The following is a 24282-nucleotide window of genomic DNA, read 5'->3' on the forward strand; positions in this document are numbered from 1 at the left end:
TACAGCCACACTTAGTGTAATTATTTATTTTTAACATTGGCGTCAGCGTCGTTTGTTGTTATAAGCTCTTGTTGTTGTTGTTAACGTCCACTGTGTTGTGCTGTGGTGTGGTGTGCGCGCGCGTATTAATTAAATTTATTTCACCATTTTGTTTGCTTATTTTGAGGTAATTAACCGAAAACGGCCGCTGCAGTTGGAGAATATACGCCGCCGGCAACACAGCGCACGTACAGTCGAAAAGTGAGCGTCGTTCAATACACAACACGTTTGTTTTGTGTTCCGTTCGTTTCGTTATTTTTTCGATTCTCGCGTGTGCTTTTTTTCTCGTTAGTAGTATATAAAAAGAATACTCGGTAAATTTCCACTGCCGACGATAGCACCAACAAGCTTGCCGCAATAATGGTTTTGACAAATTTCGAGTGCTGGGCACATGGCGAAACTGCTGATGCTGTCAATTTCGAAACTGGGCCGGCGCGCAATTCTACTGTGGTGGATCCATTCAATGCACGTGTCGTCTCTCACATTGCATCCGCCTCGAATGGTTATTATGGCTATGCAATTGTAAATAATGAAGCCGCTGCTGTGGCTTCAGCCGCGGACAACAACAACAACAGCTGCAATAACAACAACTTACAACAGCAACACCAACAACAGCAGCAGCAGCAGGCAATGCAAGTGAATGATGACGGCGTCTCTGCCGCAGCTGCTGCCGCTGTCTCTGCTGCGCGCTGCAAGAAACGCTGCTTTGCAATGGGACATGAACAGTTGGACATGGAGATGGACAACTTGACGGCCGTCAAGCGATGCCGTTTTGATGATGCCGATCTGGTCGCACAGTATTGTAACGGTAATTATGCGCATACAATTTCCAACATTAAAAACTAAATGTGTAATTTTTTGGTTACTTGGCCTTGACTTTTTCACACCGCACGCACAGTAAACAAACAAAAATGTACGATTTTTAATTGCCGCACGCATTTCGTAAATGTTGTTACAAAATCGCCGCAGCATTTTGTAACAAGTTTTTTTTTTTTATTTTGGCAGTGTGCTCTCTTTTTTTTCTGGGTCATCCTTATCAGAATTTGGAGCACTTTGCTGTTATCTCTGTGTTGACAGCAAACACGACAAACACCGTAAACATACACCTCTCACTCTTGCCTATTGGATAGCAATAGGTAAACGTAAACATTCACACACACACACGCTGATTACATGTATGTAAGTGCTTGCGCATGTGTATGTGAATGCTACTCATTTAACAGTAATAACGTAAAGGAGCAAAGCAAACTGGCAAAAACATGCACATTATTAATTGTAGTCCAGTTTGTAGTACAGTTGCGTTGCTGCTGCAGCAGCTGTTATACTACTCTATGTACGTTATACGTATACGAATTTATAATGCTTTGTTGTTGGCATTTGCAAGCCCTAAAGCTGTATATAAATATCTTAATCAGCACGAACAAAAAAAACTGATTAAAGAAAAAGCACATGCATATAATTTTATTTTTTATTTATTTGTGTTTGTTTGACAAACTCATAGAAAGGCAAACACCTATTAACCTGCAGCGATAAGCGATAACTGTTCGACACACATAGTTGCCAAGCCTGTTGCATTTCCTGTTATCGCTAATGCGACCAATTGCAATACGCCAAAAGCTAATCAAATAAACATGTATTATAAGTTCAAACATGTTTCATGTCTCAAATGACTGAATTTTATATGCCATGTTTATATTAATTGCAACTCGTTGCAATTATTAAAATGAGTCGTGTGCTGTATTTTATTGGTACAGTTTTTTTTTGTTTGAAATTCCCGTTTAGCGCTTGCTGACCTCATACCAAACAAGTAAAACTTCTTTGTCTATTAGTAGTCGACGGGCCAATACCCTGTATTCATAATAAATGTATTTAAAGCTTTTAGATTTTCTCAAATAATACCATATAAAATAATTTGCATTGTAGAAAAATTACAATAATAGCGTAGTTGATCATGCCCCATTTTACGTTACGCTTTACCACAGGGTATATGAATAAAAGTGGTATATTTGTAAACGATGGCAAAGTCTCCAGACCCCATTGACAAATAGTCAATATTTTTTTAATTTACGGCATTTGTTTTAAACCCTTATTTGCCATTTTATCTGCTTATCTGTCGCTTTTATGCCGCTAAAAAAATTCTCAGCGTTCGTCAGTGTTATCGCTGACAGCGCGGCGCAATCACCGATAACCGATGACTGCGCTGTCAACGTCGACGTCGGCGTCGCTGTCTTCGTGTCGCCTGCATTACCGGCTATTAATAAATTGAACGGTAATTGGGACACTGTCAGCGCTGCTGGCAGCGACGTAGCAGCGACGCGACGCAGCGCTGGCGTCAGCATTTGCTTTTGGAATTAACACAAAATCAAAAACGCAATTTGGCAATAATCGACAAAAATAAAATGCAATAGTAATAAGTAAAGATGTGATAAACGAGTGTGTATGGCGAGTAAATACTCTTTAGGGAATTTCTAGTTACGATACAGGGTATTTTATAATCGTATATCTTAGCGCATATTTTATTCATTTTAAGAAATAAAATACATTACTAATACGCACTTTCCACTCTTGCAGACTTCTTCTCGATGCCTGCCACACAGATGATCGGCACTCAGGCTTGCCTCATGGACTACGACTATGATGTGCAGCAACAGCAGATGCAACAACAACAACAGCAGCAGCAACTACTACTACAACAGCAACAACAGCAACAGCAACAAGAACATCCACGCATACATCAGCATTATCAAGGTCATTTGCATCGCGCTAACCGTGATGTGAGTCGTTGCATGATGTCGCATATGATCTAAAAAACCTGCATATAAAAACCATGTGTATTTGTGTCCGCGATTCATACATATATGTATATATGGCACACACAGATACACACACTTACTCAAACGCATACGCACACAGACGTACAAAACACACATACATATACAACATGCAACAGTTCACCGACACGACACGTCTCTCTCTCTTTTTGTCAGAATACCAACAAAAGATTTCCATTTGCCGCCGAATTTGTTCTGTATATTAAAATAATGTACCATGTACTTCTATATGTCTCAAAAATTTGCATATTACTCACAAACTGTATACACACAAAAACATACACACACACACGAATATATGTAAACACGCAGATCACACTAGGCATACGTTTGGACGACGTGCCAACGTCGCGTATACGTAATGTGTAAAGAAGCAAAAAAAAAATAAGCAATAGAAATGAGCCAAAGCAATTGTTATAAATATCCACGTTTAAATGGCAAACGTATCAATTAATCAATCAATAATACATACACAAAAATAAATATATATATACTATATAACTGTAAATTACTGCACAGTTATGTATATATATATATTTATATATGAAGTGAATTGTTGTATATCGCCGCATTGTACAAAAATGAAGAAAAAGAAAAGAAATTCATCGAAAATGAAGAGAAATTTATTTGTATTACAACTAGATGCAACAAAACGGTTTTGAATCACTTATGTACTTAATAAAAATATACATATATACAAAAAACATACAAATCAATTAATACAATTACTTAAAAGTTGCAATCAATCAAGCTAACACTTAAGCAATCTCTACGTTAAGCCTAATATTAACTAACATTAAGCATTACTCTGTCCAAATCGGCAACAGGCCCTTCACAAAGTCTTTTGCAACACAACTCAAGCCAACTGAATACAATTGTAATTACAACAATGATGGTTGCAAAACATACCGACTTAACATTGCTTTTATTGTTCATACTCTACGTTGAATACCCTGTAAATTGGATACTTTGAGAGTAGCTCCGGTTTCTCGGTTAATCATTTATCTATTTTGTATTGCAATTTGCATTTCAAATATGTAAAACTAATTGCTGTTATTTTATTGATTGATGGTCGTCTACAAATTGCTTTTTAATATTTGATTTACATATTGTGTATTTTAATCGACAACAAAATTACTACAACGAATATTTTTAATCCAATTGTATTTCACATAAAGTATTGTAATTATTTCAAAAATAACTGAATGTGCGAAATGTAACTAAAAATGATGATGCAAATGCTGCTTATTGATGTAAGACACTTTGTGAAAGGCCAAGGAAATCAAAATTAATTTTGGAATTTCAAAAATCCTGAAAAAAGAAATAAAAATTGCAAAAAATAAAACTGATAGAGAAAACTCTTTGCTCTCTGCTCGTTTACAGACAGCCCAGAACGAGAACGAAAACGAGAACAAGAACAGCAGCTGCAGCAGCCACAGCCGCAGAGGCAATTGTCCAAAAATGATATACAACTAGATGATAAATGTGAAACGAAATTGTTGGCTGACTCAGCCGATTTGTATATAGCCACACATGGCGGTTGTCTGCATCACTTCAAGCCGCTGCCGCTCTGTCGTTCCCTTGAACCCGAAGAAGAGTTTGATATCTAACGAACAGACATACTAACTATATACACATTATACAGATACAAATATATATATTTATCTACTTATTGTAGTAGTATCTCGCCTAACCATAATGCATTGTATAACGTAGTCGTAAGGTAGCATTTAAATCACGGAAACTTAACACATATGTATGGATTGTTATTGGAATCCCAAAAAGGTGCTTAGATTTAAACGAATGAAGTGTAATAAAGCTTTAAAACCTACACAAGAATTGAGAATGTGGTCCACTTTGGGAGATAAAGGAAAAAAGAAGGAAGATTCCATAAAAAAAGAAAAATATATATTTTAAAGTATTTAAAAAAGTTAAGATTTAAGAAAGAAATTATACAGAGGAGAAAATTTATAACACTATTCATATTGGTGGTTTAAGTATTTCGAATTATCAAAAAATATTGGATACTTTTAAACAATTGAAATCACTGAATGTCAAACAAAATTATGAATTTTGTAGATTTTCAAAAGATATTCGATCATCCAAGATCAATTGAAATAAATGAAAATTTCCCTCATAAAATATTGCATACTTTTAAACAATTGAAATCACTGAATGTCAAACAAAATTATGAATTTTGTAGATTTTCAAAAGATATTCGATCATCCAAGATCAATTGAAATAAATGAAAATTTCCTTCTGTGTGGATTGCAATTGTTAACGTGTCCTTTATTCAAATCAAGTACATAGTATATTTTCTATTTTCAAAATAAACAAATTGTACATAAATGTTAAATGCCTTCGTTTAAATGCAATTGGATTCTGTGGAATACTAGATGCGGTTTTCCCAGTTGTGCTCGATGCCTTAAATGCTAACAGTGGCTTTGCCATTCTCCACATTGATGTAATTCTCCTGCACATCCTTGACCATGAAATCGACCAGATTGTTTAGATCATACTTGTGCTTCCAATTCCAATCGCGTCGTGCATCAGAATCATCAAACACCTGGGGCCAAGAATCGGCAATCAGTTGCCGACTATCTGGCTGATATACAACATGCAGATGAGGCACATGCTTGCTCAGTTCGTTGACGAGTTCTTCGGGTGTGAACGACATGGCAGTGACGTTGTAGACGCGACGCTTCAGCTGCTCGCTGGGTGCACGCATAAACTCGAACAGCGCACTGTAAAGCAAAGGGAATTATTTTAATTGAGGTTATGTTTGATCGCACTTGTTCTCACCGCAAGCAATCCTCAATGTACATCATTGGCAGGCGTGTGTCGGGCTTCAAGTAACAAGTGTGCTTGCCATGACGCAGAGCATCGTGGAAAATCGAAACAGCATAGTCTAGAATAGATAAATACATTTTGTGAGGTTAGGTTGGAAGTAAATGTGAGGTTAAACAGAATATTGAAGTTGGATAGAAATGTTGATAAGAAAAAGTAAAGATTTCGTTAAGTTAAGAGAATGTTCAGAATCAATATTTCCAAAAGTTAAGTTAAGTTGATGCTGTACATGTTTGTAAAAGTTCACAGTTGACTCAACGAAGACTATAAACGATTTTCTAGATTTTTTATTTTTAATTGCTAGTATAAAAAATTAATTAATTAACACTCAACCTAAAAATACAACATAAAGGAATGTTTAGCCAATTTAGTGAAAGACTTGATATTAAAATTTAATTAATATTTTAAGTTAATTATTTTATGCCCTTATGATTACCTATTCATGCTTTAGAATAATGATTTCGTCGAGTTCAGAATTTAATTAGTGAAGTGACGAAACACAAACAATATATTATACAATTGAAATGTATTTTCTTAACTCTTTCTACCAATAAATGATTGAAAGGTATTTTCTTAACTCTTTCTATTAATAAATTATATCCTATAATCGAAATATTGATATATTATTTTGGGGCAAATTAAGCATAGAAATTATTAAATTAAACATCAAATATAATTATATTGATTTCCATTAATGCATCTAATGTCTATCATTAGTCTTACTATACCTTCCTTGTTAATTTTAATCATCATTGTTTTAAGGGTTCAAACTTATTTTTTGATTTAATAATTCAATTAGTAAAACTCAAATTGTCGGATGAAGTTATCTATTTAAGGTTAATACAATTTCAAATTAATTTAATTGAACATGCTTACTTTCCGGCCAAGAAAATATGAAAATAGCTTAATGATTTAATCAGTGGCACAGTTGCAGAGAAGACAACGTTGGAGAGGTAAACTAGTTGAAATGTATCTCAGAGATACTGAGATACTTGCAACTGCATTGTCATGCTATCGGTTACATTAAACTATCAGTAATTGACTCTAATAAAGCCGCTTAAATCGTTTTGCCCCAACGACACAGTTAGCTCAGTGAAAGTATCTCAACGTGTAGATGTATCTGACATGGCGAGATACTTTTTGTTGTCGTTGTTGTTGTTGTGTGAACTTACCCGTGGTGCCGCCGCCTGGTGGATCGCTAGAAATGACGCCCGGAAAGCGTAGACATCTGAAATCCAAGCCGAACTTGTGATAATAATATTCGCCAATGAGCTCGGCGTGCACCTTGGAAACGCCATAAATAGTGCGGGGCCTTTGTATCTGCAGCGAATGGAATGGAACCCAAATTCAAAAATATCGAACAAACAAGTGAAAACATACCGTAACGTTCGGTGTTGGATTGCGGGGACTATCGGGCCCAAAGGCGCCGATGGTGCTGGGCACAAAGATGCGCAGCTTATACTGTTTGGCCAGCTCGATGACATTGTGCACGCCCTCAATGTTTACCCTAAGAAAGTAGAGTATTAATTGGGCCATTGAAGGAGCTTCTTTGGACATGGATTACCTCACAGCCAGAGGCACATTTTGTTCGCCCACAGCACTGAGTAGCGCAGAGAAGTGTATCAGCCAGTCGACGCGATGATCAACAACGATTTTCTGCAGTCCCTTAAAGTCCAGGATATCGGCAAAGATGTACGGACCATTCTCAAGCACCGCCTGGCTGGGTTTAATAATGTCGGAGAGGATGACACTTTCACTGCCGTACTGCGAGCGCAACAACTTGGCACACTCGATGCCCAGCTGGCCGAGACCACCTGCCGAAAAGGAGAACACACACACACGTTAGAATCAGGCATGTGCTGCGTTGATTGAGTGTTGGCTGACCCGTGATTAGAATCTTTGGTGGTCGACCAACGAGTCCCTGTTGCTGATGCATCAAGCGTGCCAGCGGCTGCATCTGGCGACGATTGGTGGCCACCAAAGTGGTCAGACATTTTCGCAGCATTTTTCCTAAGCTTGTTTTCTTGAGAGGATCGGACACGCCGCCACGCCACGAGTTACAGATTTCAACTGATTTCGAAAGTTAGCAAATGATTTTCACTAGCAGCAGCAGCAACAGCAGCAGTTGCTGCTGCTCAAATTATATTCATCACATATATGTATATATATTCGTATTCACGAATATATCGCATGAACATTCGGATTCAGATTCGTTAGTTGTCGGCACCGCACTTGGCAAACTCTCAACAATTATGAGAGGTAGTTGTTATTGTTGTTGTCATATTAGTTGTTGTCGTTGTCACCATGGCAAAAGATTTGCTCGATTTTGCCATTTATAATTCAATAAAAGCGAAAGCAACGCCACACCGAGAGGAGGCCTGGCAATTGACAACAATAACAACTGCTCTGCTCTGCTATATTATGTCTATTGTTTAACTGGGCGGGTTTCCTTCTTGGGGGCATGTCTCTAAACACAGACACTCGCACATAATCTATGTACTATGTATCCATGTGTTGTGGTTATGTCAACGACGCTGAGCATGCAATATTTATACAGGGTATTTCCTCAAACCTGTCGAGAGCTCTTTGAATGTTATTTTTAAAGCCAGTTTTATGGAAGTAAAATAAGATTAAAAAATATTACTGATTTTACTGATAATAATTGACAAGAAATGTATTTGAGAATTATAATATATTTCTGTAATATGTATGTATATTTACAATTTATCAAAATTAAATTGCTAGCAAGCTTTAAGATGGTAAAGCATTACCTGAAAATCACATTTGGTAATATAATTGCCAAGAATTCGGTAAAATTGATTTGGAAACAAAAACAAGAGAAAATTTCTTAATTAACTTTAATGTTAAGTCATAAATTGAAATATTTTTGAGAATATTGATATTATTATTTTAAAATTGACGCAAAATCGGTAAATTTTAATTTAAAACATGATATAAAAAGTAAATTCTTTCAAATATATTTATTATTTTTATGTTGAGTCACAAATTTAAACATGTATGAGATTTATCTTTTTGAAATATTTTAGCTAATTTTTAATTTAGTACATTAAATAAAAATATTTATGTACAATAATAAATGTATATATTATATAAATATTAAACCATAACAATATTAGCAAATAAAAATTTGAATAATTTGTGATATTCAACTGTTGCAAATTACGTATACGTAATACGTATACGTATACGTAATATGCATGTTGCGCACACGTTTCTATTCAGATGTAAAAAAGCATTAATATTACAACAATAATAACCAGAAATGTGTGCACACTCTTCCACAGTTTGTGGCGCAAAAAACTTTTGTCAATTCGCCGAAATTGAATTAACCTTGAATATGAAATTGAATTTGAGCTGCGGCTATGACTACCTAGAATGACATAAATCTAATTAAGACTTTGGGCAAGGGTCTGTAAATAGTCTACAGTCACATGGAAAAACCTCAATTAAAAGCAGTCACATTCCATAAACTGATAGACGACAGAACACCCTGTAAACGTTGGCCAGCTGGCGTTGACAAAATTCCTGTCGCATGCCACAGATTTAAACTAAAAGTGACAGTCATGTTGATATTTTAAAAATAAATCGAAAACACTCATAAAATAAAATACCCCTCAGCATATATTACACGGTATAGAAACGTGTGCTTTTACATCAGATAGCACAATGAACTTGCACTAATTTTACAATCAGAGACGGGGTTATCAGCCCTGTAAACAGGGTGCATTCTCCCCGATGTCCATTGCAATTGAATTAGATGTATTGATGTCAGTTCTTCAGCCTTGGAAATGTTGACGTCGATCATTTGTTTTGCTTGAACTCGGAAAAAATCAAGTAAATAAGTAAATATTATGTACAAACTAAAAATACAACTAACCAGAACCGACAGCTGACAAATGTTGTATTTTTTCCATCTCAAGACAGTTTTATTTTGTTTTCATTTTAATGAAAAATCACAAATAATATTAGGGAAGTGTTTGTAGTAACAGTAAGAGTTCCAAAATCCCATTCCCAGTCCCCAGTGAGCAGCCAAGCGATGCCCAAACTGTCGACGTTTTATGTAACTGCGAAAAGAGACCACAAAATGTTGATGAATAAAAGAAAATTGTGATGTGAATCACGCGCTTTATGAGGCCTTTAATTCAATTTAACCAAAAAGTGAGACGCGCTGCTCTGATATCGCGATATATCGTGTGATATCGGGCAAGGAAATGAAAGTGAAACAAATAACTCAAACTCATAAAATATCACAACGGAGCTTCAATACAGTTCTCTTAAAAAAGAGTATTATATAAACATAATTAAATGTAAATATTCCACTCATTTAACTAAAAATAAATGACCCAATTTTATTATTAGATGAATCTGAATGTCTAGGCAAAATTTTTATTGTATTTTATTTATATAAATAGTTTAAATATTTTTGAAATATTCCACTAATTTTAAGCATATTTCGAAATCGTCGTGAATTGCTTAAACTTTATTTTATTTCAATTATGAAGATTTGGAACTGGAATGTGTGCAAAAAACATCATTGTGTTAATTATAGTTTTTTGTAAACAATTGTAATCCAACCAGTTAGCTCAAAGAAAAGAAAAGATTTAGAAAACAAACTTTATATATACATTTTATATATGGGTAATTCTCTGTCGCGTACGACAATATCTAAAGTAAAAATATATATACAAAAACATTTTTTCTTTTGAGTAAATATTAATCTTAAAGCTCTTGATTATGACTTTCATTAGAGCCAGGAAAGATTTTGGAATTATTTTTCTGTTTTGAGATCGATGAAAAATTTAACGAATTTGTATGTAAATCAAAAAATAGATAAACTTATATATTTTATCGTAAAAAGATTAGGTTCCTAAAATGAATCTTAGCTTTAAATATACATAGAGTTAATTCTGAGCTAAACGAATCTTTTACTTATTTTTAAAATTATTTCAGTTCATGTTTTTTTTTAAGGTAAATTCCGTCATGAAATTACCCATATAATAATAATAATATTATTTATTTGATTTATTTCCATATTATTCTATTATGTAACAAATCATTATTAATATTTCGAGTTTCATTAAATTTGTAAACATTAAACATTAAACATGATTTAAGGCATATATCTAATCTGTATATCAAACTAAACTATTAAATTAAAATAATTAAGTGAAACACTGATAATAATGCGAATTATGTATTTACTCTATTAATGGACAAACTTAAACATCTACTTCGTATATGTTTTGCTCTATTTGCTTAATTTTATACAAGTTATCATTAATATGCCTACCGCTTAATAAATGCTTTTGAACCATTTAAACTAATTTAATTTAAATTATTACTACACTCTGAAACATGACAAGGCTCTAAGCTTGGGGCTTCTGTTTAATGGCAACATCGCAAAATCGCTGTTGGCCTTCGCTTCTGAGCCAGCAATTTCCTCACATAATTCGTTAATTTCACTTGCAATTTCAATCTGTTTATAGTTAATCTTGGCATAAACAACCTCAGTCCCGACAGCCAACATGACCAAGCCGCGGGTCTAAGACGACCCCTGGAAGCAGTTTTTGGTCACAGTTCAGCTACCACTTGCGATCCACATGCGATCCACACGCTGTAAGCTAGCCAAGTCTGAGTGAGAATCAGCCAAGTGTGGCGCCAAATGCGACTCCAGTATTGCACAGGCAGGAAGCATTAGCTTCTTTGCTCTACTCCCCCGCATTCCATTCAACGTGTTCAACGCTCAAAACATTCAAAGAAATCTTGAGTAATCTCCATGGCTCCACATAACGTTTTTAAAAAACAGTTTTAACGCGCATTCCGATCGCGACGGTTCGTGAAAAAAGCAAACGGCTAAAACGACTCCTAAAAATGCGCTTAGTGCATGTTTTAATTAAATTACTGAGAAATTAAGCAACAAAAGCAAAAGTGCGTTTGAAAGTGAAGTTAAAGAAATATTGAGAAAGAAGCTGAGAAATTAAAGTGCAGCTTATACAAAGCAACTGTGCAGAGTTTTTAACTAGTTGAAATAAATAAAAATTATATAAAATATTAAGAAAAGAAAATTTAAATTATAAATACAAGGAATTACTGTGACACAAAACGGATATTTTGGATACGCTGGCTGTGGAGTAAGGTGGGAAAATTGTGGTATATAAAATACTTTAAAAATGGATTCATTAAAAAACAATATGAATTGAAAACGAATTATTTCATTATTTATTTTTATAAAAGTAAAATTAAATTTTTAACTAAACTGCCATGAAATAATGTTAAATTATATAAAATAGAAATTTAATTTTAAACTGAAATTCAAATTTTTAATTTTAATTACATAAGATAGAAGTGAAATTTATCTTTAAGCTGACAAAAAAAAATGTACATTATATTATATTATATTTATTAAATGGAAAATAAACCAACGAATTATAGAGTTGTACTATTAATCAATTAAAATCTGCAAATCTCTTAAGAAAAGGTTGCGTAATTTACTAAATAATCTTTGACAAATCGTTGTCCCGGTTCCCTGTAATCCTTTTGAAGTTGTTCCGTCTTAATTAACTGCACAATCTCTGGCAATATTTAGATTATCTCTGCAAACATATCTTTTGCGCTCTTTTTGTTTCTGCAACCGCGTTGAAAGAACTAACAGTTATTTAATTAGGAGAGACTCGAAAGAAATCAGAGCAAACTGCAAAGCCAGAAGGCTGGTGAAACTGTCGCCAATATCGCCAACAGTGAACAGCAACAACAACAACCACAAGAAGGCAGACCTTCAAGTCGCACTTAGTTGCGGCAGGTGTAGATCCAAAGACACCGAAGCAAACACACACAGAGATCTCCACAGTGGAGGCAGCAGCTGGATGCCAGACAGCTCAAAGAAATTACAGACAATGATGAAACGACAATAATTTCAAGGTTCGTTTGATGTAAACTCCGCGCGCATGCGTAGAGAGACTCTAGCTCTAAACTCCAACTCAACTCAACTCCATCCATAGAGACTCTATGATAGACCCCAGCAGCTAGCTCTTCGTATCGTTTCACTCCTCTGTGTTTCGCTGTTGTTTCTTTTTTTTTTGTTGTTAAATGATTACAAAATTTTGTTGAAAAGCCATGTTACGCTTCTTGGCGCAAAAAGTTTCTTTTTTTTCTGTTTTTGGTTTTTTGATTAAAGTTGCGCAGCTGCATAAAGACTACAGTTAGTATATGTAAACGTATGTGGATGTATCTGTTTAGAGCTTTGTTTATAAGTCTCTGGGTTATTGCACAAGTTCGAGTCCAACTTCCTGTCGTACGCCTCCAAGTACGAATAATGATGGGCTTGGGAGTGCACTAGTTTTAGTCTCAGAGGAGCTTGGAATGTTGTGGAATAAAAGCAATGATCATAAATTGAATTCTAGAAAAGTGTATATCACACTAGAAATTTACAACTATTATGCTACCTTTTGTGGCATCATAAAGTTATTCAATTTCTTTGCAATATTTATTTGTGCATTTGTGAAAATCAATAATATTTTCATAATTTATATATTTTTTTGCACAATGCTTTTAACACTTTGCTATCAACACTTCCATTAAAAACTTGCTATGATTCACATTTGTCATAGGCATTCCTTTAATAATAAATAACAAAATTTGTGGTAGGCTTAAAAAACAGATAATATTCTATATAATATTTTAGTGATAAAGTACTTCTAGACTTTCCTTAAAGAAATTTTGATTCGGTTGGTGGGAATTGAAAAAGATGAATAAAAGTCTAAACATTTTTTCTATAAATGTATATAAATTTGAATTTCCTGCATTATTTTGTGTTGAAAATTTTCTCTCTATGATTGCGAGAAACTATTATAGAAATCGAAAGAATGTTCTGTAATCTAATGTATTGGTAAATTTGTAATACTAATCGCTACATGTATACATTTTTTTTACCTAAAAATATTGCGAACAAGATTATCTTTTTATCCATATACATGTATAAACCAGTAAAAAAGCTACTGTCGAGTGTTCTCGACTATAAGATACCCGCTACCTATTTTAAATAAAAGCAAAACAGTGCGATATTATTATTAAAATATACTAAATTAACATACCGAAAAAGTACTGAAATATACCGAAGGGTATTTTTTTTAGACTAAATATAATATAAAGTAGAAAATTTAACAGATTGTTAGTTAAAGCAACTAAGACCCCATACAAAAGTATTTCTTATATAACTCCGACAACTTTGATCCGATCGCAATCAGACAGACAGATGAATACGGATATATCATCGCAGCCAAGAATATATACACTTTAGGAGGTCAGAGATGACTTTCCGTTCTTTCCGTATTGATGATTTGAAAATATTAAGTGATATAAATGTCAATTTTGAGAAATATCTTTCTATTAATAAGGAAAGAAATAAGGAAGTCATAAAAATGTTTCGCTACATTTCGTATTGCTGAATTTCAAATACCAAGGCAATTAAATCAGCGCAAATAAATTTTTTAATTCTATTATTAGGGCTCTACACCGCAAACAAGCTATCAATTTGGGATTTGTTTAAGCACCTAATAAATTGCACTTATAATTAAGCTATTGGCTCAATGCACAGACAGTTACTATCTAATCACACTGTCGAGACAATAATAAATGCAGCTGTTAAGTAGCCAGACTTGAAGCTGATAAGTCAGTTGAACTCTACTGTAAATTAATAATCACTCAGAGTTTATTTTCGCATCGAGATCAAAATTAACGGCTTTCGTATTCGTTAATACGCTCGACAACCAAATCGTTGACCAATTCCCGCATGTTCTTGGCCACAATAAAGTCCAGATGGTTGAAGCTTTCCCAGGGCACGCGATGATCTTCGGCTAGATTGACAAACTTCGAGACAAGAGTATCAACATCCTTAGGACCGCAGAGAGCATCATTCTGGCTGGAGTAGGAATGCGTTTGAGCTGTGATCTTGCTCAGATCATAGTCTGGTGGCAGCTCCTGGCCATAAAGTTCGCGATTCTTCTTGGTGCCCCAATCGTATTGACGGAACTCATGAGACGCCCACAACTGGAGGTAATGAATGCCCTGGTTGCTGGATGAGCCAGCTGGATGGGTTTCAATCATCTGTTGCATGGAGGACTAGACAGCAAAGAGAGAGGGAATATTAAATGAAAGTTTATTTAGATTGATTTCTCTACAACTCACAATGTTGGTGTTCTGATAGCCACCGTTGGCGAACATGAGGAAACCGTTCTTGCAGATGGAATCGAAGGGGCTGCCAGTGCCGCAGCTGTTGTCGACGATGCGGTTGATAAGATTGTTGCGCGGTATCAGTTCAGTGTCCACCAGCACGGTATTCCAGATGCCACCCGGAGTGCCAACCAAGGGACCCAACCATCTGAAGATGGCCGATCTGCCATGCTCGAAGAAGGCACAAGGTGCCAGCAAATGACCCGAAGCAATCTTGTCATTGTACTCGGGACGTTCGGACATCAAGACCAGGTAGACAGTTGTGCCCTGCGAGTGACCAGCGTAGTGCACCTTTGAGAAGCCCGTCTGCTCCAAGATGTAATCAATCATGGCGGCAATGTCAATGGTGCCAATCTCATGCCAATCAAAGTGCCAGAACTTGGGACTGTTCAGCGAGATCAGATTGTTGGCCCTCGAGTAGATGTTGCCACGTGCATTGCCCAGCCAAACATCGTATCCCGCATCAGCCAGTAGATAAGCCAGAGAGTGATCCGGTCCCGAAGTTAGCCAGCAATCGGAATTGCTGAAGAGTCCGTGCTGAAGCAAGACCGGAGGACGCTTCGCGTTCTGGTTGCCCAGCTTGTGGGAGTAGGGAATGCGGAAGAGGGTGAGCACATAGCCATCCTCGGTCACCACCTCGTGCGATTCACTCGGATAGCCATGCTTGCTGATCCGCTCATCCGATCGTGTCATCTCGCTCAGACAGTACTGATCGGCAGCAGCCAGACCGAATGCCAATACTAGGCAGAAAAGGACGCGCATTGTGAACGAACACCTGTTGAACCTGTTGTAGGAAAAACCCAACTTGGATCTGATAATACTCGCCGAGTGGTCTGTCTTATATACTCACACTCTGTCTTTCCAATTGCACAAGTCTACCTTCCAACTTATCTATTGATTTATTCCATGGGCTGATAATTTCCATCGGTTCTAGATAGCTTCAGTGTTAATTTAGGGTTCGCCATCAAAGTGGAATCTTTGTAGAAATTGAAAATATTTGGCGGGGGGTCGAAATATTCCAGCTTTTATTCGGCGAGACAAAAATTTATTACTGAAAATTTGAAGTTCTCAAGTCTGTAGATAATGTTATACGATAATTTCACAAAGGGTATTGCAATGACGATTGAGGAAACAGTTTAGGTATATATAGAGTACGAGAACATTAAAATATACATATAATAAGCAATGAGATATTTAACTTTATTGGTTTCAAGAATAGTTTCTTTTGAAAGTAATATATTATATTATTATTTTTATATTTATGTAAATTTTATTATATTACTTTTAAAGTTATATATTATTAAATATAAAATATTATATATTTCCGTTTATTAAAAAGGAATTATATATTAGATCCTTAAGAGCATTTAATATTCCACTATTAAAAATTACATTCATATTTTCCAATTGTTTTTGTAAAATGTGAATGATTTGTGTACATATTTGAAGAGATATACAACATTAGTTATGATTAGAAGCCAGCTGACTATTGATGTCAACAAATAACTTGTTCGATTATTTTTAGCACACGATTAAAAAGAAATTTCGTCTTGCGTATTTAATAAATTATGATAAATGTTATCAAATTAAAGCAAAATTCATTGAGAGATTTGTAAAATATATGAATTATTTTCTTGCACCTGTTGCAAACTCAGCTTTTTGCGATATCATATAGGGTATTCCTGCAGAGTTATCTCAGAGCTCATAGTACAATTAAATAAGCGGAAAATAACAAATAAGTCTTAAATTAGAAAATAATTCCGTAAAGACTATTTATATAACTGCGCAATACTGAAAAATAGATATATCAAATTGTATCTATTTCCTAATTTAGGTAATTAAAGTAGACCTTTATTTCATTAACTATATAATAGTATTTTGTTTATAGTATAAAGTGTATTATTAAAAATAAAACAGATAACTCGAGAAACTATAAAGTGATATTTTTAAATAATTGTGAAAAAGTTAAAAATAGGAGGAAAAATCTTTTTTAACTTGAGCGACAGGATCTATGAATATTATAAAGATCTTATAGACCTTATACATACATACATATATGATGTACATATGCATCAATACATTAAGGTAATGTATAATTTGTATGTATGAATGTCAGTTAGTGTAGTACTACTATATTACTATTACTATTATAGTATAGAATCGATATTTTTCCTTTATGGTAAATGTGTTCAACAGAATTTTTGCTTTATTCCTTTTCCTTATTTTTCAGCTATGCGCCCTTCTGGGTGGATCTTCTGCATGAATTGAAAGTTATTCAAAATGTTATATCGATCCCTACTCTTGCTCTGCGCTGCCTGGATAGCGTTGGTGCGAGCAGACAGCTGTCCCCCCTCAGAAGCCATACTGCCATGTCGCTGCTCACTGCGAGGCAAGGAGATTCAAATATGGTAAGATCTGCTTAAAATTCTTTCAACTCTTCCTAATCACTTTTCCATGCATTAGGTGCTCGCATAGCAACCTGCCGCAGATCATGGACGGTCTCAAGTCCGTGGAACGCAATATCAAGACCCGCATCGATGAGCTGGTGCTGGAGAACAATCAATTGCCAGCATTGCCTGGACGCTTCTTTGGTAATCTGCAAATTGTGCGTCTAATGCTTAGGTACAACAGCATCGAACGTGTGTCCAATGGCTGGCTGAATGAGTTGGAGAACAGTCTGGTGGAGATCTTTATAGTGGAGCCACAGCTGCGCAGCATTCCCGCCGAGAGTTTGAACGGCATGATCAATATGCTGGCCATCACCATCCAAAGCGATGAGCTGAAGCATCTGCCCGACTTCTCGGGTCTGCTCAGCCTGACCTATCTGAGTGTGCAGAGTGCATCGCTCACAGAGCTCTCCTCGCACAGCTTCCGTCATCTGCCCAAGCTGCAGCACATACACATCACGGGTGGAGCGGGTCTAACGCGCCTTGAGGCGGGTCTCTTCGATGGATTGATCTCGCTAAAGAATCTCGATCTCAGTCGCAACGGTCTCAACTGGATTCATCTGCGTGCTTTGACTCGTTTGCCCAATTTGGTGAGTCTGAAGTTGTCGCATAATCAGATCAGCGATGTGGGCATGATTGGACGCATTGTCAAGGATCTGGAGCATCTGAAGAAGCTGCGACTTGATCATAACATTATTGCTGTCATCGAGGATGGTTCCTTTGTGGATCTGCCCAATCTGTCGGAGCTGCATTTGAACGATAATCGCATCACTGAGCTGCAATACGGCGCCTTTCTGCGTACGCCACAATTAAAGACCATTCATCTGCACAACAATCTAATACGTCGCATACATCCGGAATCGCTGCTCCAAGCATCTGGAAGTGGAGTTGAGGCTGTTCACATCTACAACAATGAGATTGCCCATGTGGAGGCACTGCGTGCACTGCTCGATGCGTTGCCCACCTTGAGGTTCCTCGATATGAGCAACAATCTGCTGAGCGAGCTGCCTTATGGCGCCTTGCGTGGTCATGGCACGCTGGAGCAACTGCATCTCAACAATAATCAGCTGAGGCTAATAGAGCGGGATGCTTTGATGGCCATGCCCGCGCTTCGTGAGCTGCGCATGAGGAACAACAGCCTCAGCTCGGAGTTGCCGCTGCCCTTCTGGAATCTGCCCGGTCTTAAGGGTCTCGATCTGGCCCAGAATCAGTTCACACATGTCGATGCACAGCTGCTGGCGGGTTTGCCCTCGCTGCGTCGTCTCGATCTCAGCGAGAATGGTCTGATTGATTTGGCTGCGAATAGTTTTCGTCACAATCCGCTGCTGGAGACGCTGAACATCTCCTCGAATGAGCTGAGCCAACTGCACCCGGGCACGTTGCTGCACCTGGAGCGTCTCTTCGAGGTGGATGCCAGTTACAATCAGTTGTCCAGCGTCATTGGCGGTCTACCCCGGATTGTGGAACGCATCTTGTTGCGCGGCAATCGAATTGCATCACTCCCGGCTGCGGGCAGCAAATCGCTGCAGCTGCCTAATCTTCGCATGCTTGATCTCAGCCAGAATCGCATTGAGCAGCTGTCGCGCCATGGCTTCCAGTCGGCACCCGAGCTGCGTGTGCTGAGTCTGGCGCAGAATCAGCTGCGACAGCTGGAGGACACTTCGTTCATTGGCATTCAGCGACTGGAGCTGCTGCATCTGCAGGACAATCAGCTCGGAGAGGCGGATGAGCGTTCTTTGCTGCCGCTCGCTGAGCTTCGCAATCTCAATCTGCAGTCCAATAAGCTGGAGTCCATCACCGACAACTTCTTCTCCAACAACAGTCGACTGGAGCAGTTGGATCTCTCACGTAATCTCATACGCAGCATCTCCCCAACAGCCTTTGATAATCAACGGTCCTTGGAGTACTTGGATCTGTCGGGAAATGCGCTGCTCGATATCTCCGTGGGTCTGGGAAATCTGCACAGTCTGCGTGACGTCGATCTCAGCTACAATCAAATCTCGCGTGTCCATGCCGATGTCGTCAATGCCTGGCGCAATGTGGTTGAGATGCGACTGTCCAACAATCTCATCGTGGAACTGCAGCAGGGAACATTTCGCAATCTGCCCAAACTGCAGTATCTCGATCTGAGCAGCAATGAGATTGCCAGCGTTCAACCGGGCGCTCTCAAGGGTCTGCCAGAGCTGCAGGAGTTTGTGCTAGCGGACAACAAGTTGGTCGAGCTCAAGGATCACGTCTTTGAGGAGCTGCCTGCGCTCCTTGCTTCGCACTTTCAGTACAACAAGCTGCGCTACATCTCGCCGGAGAGTTTCCATCATGCCAACTCATTGGTCTTTCTCAACTTGTCGAACAATCACTTCAGAAACATGGAGAACATTGGTCTGAGAAGTATGCGCAATCTTGAGGTCTTGGATCTGTCAACCAATGGTGTAAAACTGGTCTCCACAATGCCTCTCAAGGCGCTCAACTGGCTCGTTGAACTGAAGATGGACAACAATCAAATATGTCGCATTCAGGTGAGTCTCAGAAGCTGTGAATATAAATGTATCTTTTACCGAAAATGTATCTGTATCTAATACAATATGAAATCAGCATCATTATAATAAGATTTGGAATATCTATATCTATGAATCTATATGTAATACAATATTAAAGCATCACCATTATAATAAGATTTAGAATACTTCCGATAACTTCAATATGATTGAAGTTATCGCTAGCCTGTTGCTTAATAATAATTTAGGAGGAATTATAACATATCTATCTAACATCTCTAAAGTACATATCTACCATCTATCGCCTATCATGTGTCTTTTATCATCTATCGTCTATGCTCTGTATTTGATCATCTATCGTCTATAGTAAATCATATATTGTCTATTATCTATATTCTATTATCTTATCATTTATCTTCTATCACCTATCGTATATCGTGTATATCGTTTTATCATCTATCGTCTATCATCAATCATATATTTTCTATTATTTAGCATATATCATGTATCTTCTATTGTCTATAATTCATCTTCTATCACCTAACTACATATATTAATATTTTATTGTATCTATTTCTATATTAATATCTATTAATCTCTCTCAGGGTTCCCCTTTTGAGACTATGCCCAGACTGCGTGTCTTGTCCATGCGAAATAATCAGCTGAGAACCATCAAAGAACGCACTTTTAGGAACCTGAGAGGCAACATTGCAATACTCGATGTGGATGGTAAGTAAAAGAAATGGGAAATCAAATGAATTTCGTTTTCTATTCTTACATACCTCACTTCTCGTTCCTTTACCTCAGGCAATCCCATCGACTGCAACTGTGAGATGCAGTGGCTCTCGGTCTGGCTGCAGGAAACCAACTTTCCCTACCCCGGTCCCAAATGCCAAGACGGACGCTTGTTGCGTGCGGCGCGCATGGAACGCAGTCTGTGCATGGGTCTGGAGTTGTTCCAGGGCGGCGAGAACAACGAACGCACTGAGGGCAATCATTTGCCGTTGCTCAACGAGCATGGCGATGTGTTTCAACGTGATCTGCCCGAGGATTTCAATGATGAGTGCGATGTGACGGGTGAACGACCCATGGTCGGTGAAAGTGAATACTTCTACGATCAGTATGTGGACTCCACTGATGTGCCCGATGCCAGCAATGCAGTGGTGAGCAGCTCCCAGCGTCCCAAGCCTGTGCCTGCTACTAGCGGCAACCTCGATCTGAACAACACGTTGCTGCACACGAAATACTTCAATCGACGTCCACAACCAGCGCCTGGAGCGGGTTCACCCTTCACCTTCTTTGGTTATCCCATACCCAGTCTGAGTTTAGGTCGCTTCTTTGGCTTTGGCGATCGCGGACGGAAGCAGCGCACAGATGCGGATGACCAGATGCCGGCCACGCATCGCATGGCGAACATTAATCTGCCCACGGGTCGTGGGAAGACACGCATGTATCAGCCGAATAGCGCCGAGTTTGAGAAGTATCTCCGCGAGCAGCAGCAGCATCAACACAAGGAGCAGGAGAAACTCACGCCTGGCATACGCAATCGCTACATGGAGACAGAGTCCAGCACCAGCTCGGGTGAGGAGCCACAAAGCAATGAGAGTGGCGCCGTCACCACTGCGGGCATCTTTCGAACCACATTCCGGGAGCCGGCGAGCATTGAACGCGGCGGCTTTCGACCCATTGTGCCCGCCCATGTGGGCGGCTTTATGCCCGTGCATGATCCGCAACAGCGACGCGGTCTCATCGAGCCGGTGAATGTCACCAGCAAGCCGCACATGGAGCGACACTTTGTGCCCATTGCTGCACGCCCTGAGCAGTTGCCTGCGCGTCCCAAGCCGACGGCAAGCGCCGAGAGCAGCGAGACAGCCACGTATTATGTGACCGAAACGACGCCAGATGTGACCACACAGATGCCTGTGATGCAGAGCACTCGACCGCTGACCACGCCTCGCAGCACAACCACAACCACAAGGCGAACGACTACAACTACAACCACCACAACGGCACCGCCAAGCAGCTCTAGCGCCACTTCCAGCGAGCAGCCAGCAGAGGATTCGCAATACGATGATGAAGATCTAGAAGCGCAGTCCGTCACATTGCTGCGACCGCCACCGCAACTGGTGCAAACAACCACAGCCGAGACTATACTCTTGATACCGCCAGCTGAGGAGCACGAGGCGCAGATCAAAAGCCATTCATGGGTGACGACACCGTCGACTACAGACGCCAGCAGCGATGACTACCAAGCGACACCTAATGGTGCAAGAACTACAACATCTCCAAGAGGTGCTGCTATACGTCCTCCAGGTGGCCGATCGACCATCACCAAGGTGTATACGCCACATCAGCAACAACAGCAGCTGTCGCAGCCCACGGCGGAGGAGTATCAACGCACCACGCCCAGCGCATCGGACAATGAGAGCTTTGCCAGTGAACAGCAGCTGACTTCGAGGCAGGCACAAAAGCGCACTGATACGTTGCCCGAGTTGACGCCCTTGGAGGAGCGAGGAGGAGAGCGAAAGGATGGCATGGACTGGTACTATGAGAGCTTCAAGAAGAAACGAGAATTCACCGACCGAGGAGGCGGCGGGGGCTCAATCAGATCTTCGACGGGCAACAACAAAGAGTTGGCTTATGGCAATGTGCTACACGAATTCAATACCAACCATAGTTGGCGGCATTCTGCTCAAGGAGGAATCCTTTGCTTGCTCCCTTTGCTGTTGTGGATTTGTTAAGAAAGAAAGACAGAATCTGTGTTGTTGCGAGTGTTAAACAGTTGTTGTAAGTTGTTCATAAGTTTATTTTAGTTATAAAATATGTATTTTATTGATTGTACTATTCGTCACATCCATGAAAGCGCCTGAAAGATAAATAAAAACAAATTAGTTTAATGCTCTCTTTTTGAATTTACAACTAGAAGTTTGTTAAAGAGTCAGATGGTGATGCATGTTAAATAGATTTCAACATAATTGCTCTGAATTGGGTATGAGTTTATCATCAGGAAACAATGGAAATATAAATTTAATAGTAGAATAAATAACTTACTTCTCTATGAACTGCATATAATTCCAAATCCATTTATGGTAGAGGCAAATAAGTAAAACCTAAAAGAGAAATTTTAAAAATTAGTATAAATTAAACAAAACAATTGCAATTTGATGCTTCTTTGTAGAATCAGATGGTGATGCATGTTAAATAGATTTCAACATAATTTCTCTGAATTGGGTATGAGTTTATCATCAGAAGAAAGATAGTTATTATCTGCTTAATGAATGAAATAACTTACTTTTGTAGCAATTGTGTCTCCAGTTTTTTTTTGACAAATGGTTCCATCACAAATTCCTACAATATAAATATTAATTATTAAAAAACTGCACTATAAATAAATTCAAATAGTAATTTCTTAATAAGATCAGATGGTGATGCATGTTAAATAGATTTCAACATAATTTATCTGAGTTAGGTATGAGTTTATCATCAGAAAAAAGTAATTTTTTTACTTAAAGTGTGGTAGACTTACATTTTAAGAATCCAGAAATCCAAACTAACTTTATTTTTTAAGATGTGCCAAAACATATCTGAAAGGGAAAAAATCAAAATTAGTATTCTACTTTTCAAAAAGTATAAATTTTAGTTTGGTTGTAAAATCAGATGGTGATGCATGTTAAATAGATTTCAACATAATTTGTCTGCGTTGGGTATGATTTTATCATCAGGAGATAGATATTTATTTGAGTCTTTATGGTACTATAATGGACTTACTATTAAGCACACCAAACATTCACGTTTGTTCTTGAGAGATGCCGGAAATGAAATATCTGAAACGAATATACATACATATGTATGTATTTGAAATTAGTATAATACATATCAAATAGGTAAAAGAATTATAGAATCTTTATTAAATCAGATGGTGATGCATGTTAAATAGATTTCAACATGATTTCTCTGAATTGGGTATGAGATTTTCATCATTATATACGAATACGTGTTGTTATAAACTTGGGTGTGATAAATAAATACTTACATCATGTAGCGAACATTTATGCCAATTTGTTAATACATTTTTTCTGCATTTCAAACGTGCAATTTCAACCACGTGGTTCAAGTGCTTCAGATTTCAGTCGCCGAAGCCACAAATGCCATCCTGTATGCTGACCAGCGCTGTTTCTCTCCATATTGACATTGAATGATGTAAATTTTTAAGTTATTATATTTAATCAATCTTTCTGATTTAATTAAATAATTAATAAAAGTTGCTCCAGATGTGTTCTGTTTAAAAGCGGCTAAATAAAAGACGGATTCACAGCGTGACCGCATTTTCAAAGAGAAAATGTACTATTTAATGTTTAAATTAGCTTAAACATA

General features: G+C 37.9%; 4 protein-coding genes, 1 long non-coding RNA gene and 5 other non-coding genes across 13 annotated transcripts; 2 read left to right on the forward strand and 8 right to left on the reverse strand.

Annotated features, from left to right (window-relative positions):
• Positions 1 to 52: 52 nt before the first annotated feature.
• On the forward strand, positions 53 to 5130 carry LOC133841388 (ataxin-8). Of its 4 annotated transcripts, none has more exons than XM_062273814.1 (3): positions 53 to 847; positions 2611 to 2787; positions 4254 to 5130. In XM_062273814.1, exons 1-3 carry the CDS (start codon positions 400 to 402, stop codon positions 4478 to 4480), a joined length of 852 nt encoding a protein of 283 aa, XP_062129798.1. In that variant the 5' UTR covers positions 53 to 399; the 3' UTR covers positions 4481 to 5130. The 4 variants fall into 4 exon arrangements, with proteins under 4 accessions (XP_062129798.1, XP_062129800.1, XP_062129801.1 ...); XM_062273816.1 differs by having other exon boundaries at positions 56 to 847; positions 2611 to 2813; positions 4254 to 4487; XM_062273818.1 differs by lacking the exon at positions 53 to 847 and adding an exon at positions 2406 to 2523.
• Positions 5131 to 5134: 4 nt separating this feature from the next.
• Positions 5135 to 7788, reverse strand: LOC133841387 (L-threonine 3-dehydrogenase, mitochondrial). The gene is made up of 6 exons (XM_062273813.1): positions 7602 to 7788; positions 7282 to 7531; positions 7098 to 7224; positions 6890 to 7037; positions 5673 to 5778; positions 5135 to 5614 (listed from the first exon to the last, which is right to left on the reverse strand). The coding sequence occupies exons 1-6, from the start codon at positions 7720 to 7722 to the stop codon at positions 5296 to 5298; spliced, it is 1071 nt and encodes a 356-aa protein (XP_062129797.1). The 5' UTR covers positions 7723 to 7788; the 3' UTR covers positions 5135 to 5295.
• A 3196-nt stretch (positions 7789 to 10984) lies between these two features.
• Positions 10985 to 22649, forward strand: LOC133842215 (protein artichoke). The gene is made up of 5 exons (XM_062275236.1): positions 10985 to 11874; positions 17197 to 17374; positions 17430 to 19929; positions 20514 to 20637; positions 20716 to 22649. Exons 2-5 carry the CDS (start codon positions 17247 to 17249, stop codon positions 22647 to 22649), a joined length of 4686 nt encoding a protein of 1561 aa, XP_062131220.1. The 5' UTR covers positions 10985 to 11874; positions 17197 to 17246.
• On the reverse strand, positions 14428 to 15783 carry LOC133843926 (lipase 3). The gene is made up of 2 exons (XM_062277693.1): positions 14922 to 15783; positions 14428 to 14855 (listed from the first exon to the last, which is right to left on the reverse strand). Exons 1-2 carry the CDS (start codon positions 15726 to 15728, stop codon positions 14469 to 14471), a joined length of 1194 nt encoding a protein of 397 aa, XP_062133677.1. The 5' UTR covers positions 15729 to 15783; the 3' UTR covers positions 14428 to 14468.
• Positions 22650 to 22692: 43 nt separating the features above from the next.
• Positions 22693 to 24235, reverse strand: LOC133842239 (uncharacterized). Its single transcript, XR_009894372.1, has 6 exons — positions 23942 to 24235; positions 23677 to 23732; positions 23435 to 23492; positions 23201 to 23256; positions 22960 to 23018; positions 22693 to 22774 (listed from the first exon to the last, which is right to left on the reverse strand). It is a non-coding gene; the product is annotated as an uncharacterized LOC133842239 (long non-coding RNA).
• On the reverse strand, positions 22839 to 22924 carry LOC133846639 (small nucleolar RNA Me18S-Um1356). Its single transcript, XR_009894980.1, has one exon. It is a non-coding gene; the product is annotated as a small nucleolar RNA Me18S-Um1356 (small nucleolar RNA).
• Positions 23081 to 23167, reverse strand: LOC133846638 (small nucleolar RNA Me18S-Um1356). Its single transcript, XR_009894979.1, has one exon. It is a non-coding gene; the product is annotated as a small nucleolar RNA Me18S-Um1356 (small nucleolar RNA).
• Positions 23317 to 23405, reverse strand: LOC133846640 (small nucleolar RNA Me18S-Um1356). The gene has a single exon (XR_009894981.1). It is a non-coding gene; the product is annotated as a small nucleolar RNA Me18S-Um1356 (small nucleolar RNA).
• LOC133846641 (small nucleolar RNA Me18S-Um1356) lies at positions 23554 to 23640 on the reverse strand. Its single transcript, XR_009894982.1, has one exon. It is a non-coding gene; the product is annotated as a small nucleolar RNA Me18S-Um1356 (small nucleolar RNA).
• Positions 23813 to 23895, reverse strand: LOC133846637 (small nucleolar RNA Me18S-Um1356). Its single transcript, XR_009894978.1, has one exon. It is a non-coding gene; the product is annotated as a small nucleolar RNA Me18S-Um1356 (small nucleolar RNA).
• Positions 24236 to 24282: the final 47 nt, after the last annotated feature.

Source organism: Drosophila sulfurigaster, chromosome 3 (assembly GCF_023558435.1).
Source record: "Drosophila sulfurigaster albostrigata strain 15112-1811.04 chromosome 3, ASM2355843v2, whole genome shotgun sequence".
Classification (NCBI taxonomy): Eukaryota; Metazoa; Arthropoda; class Insecta; order Diptera; family Drosophilidae; genus Drosophila; species Drosophila sulfurigaster.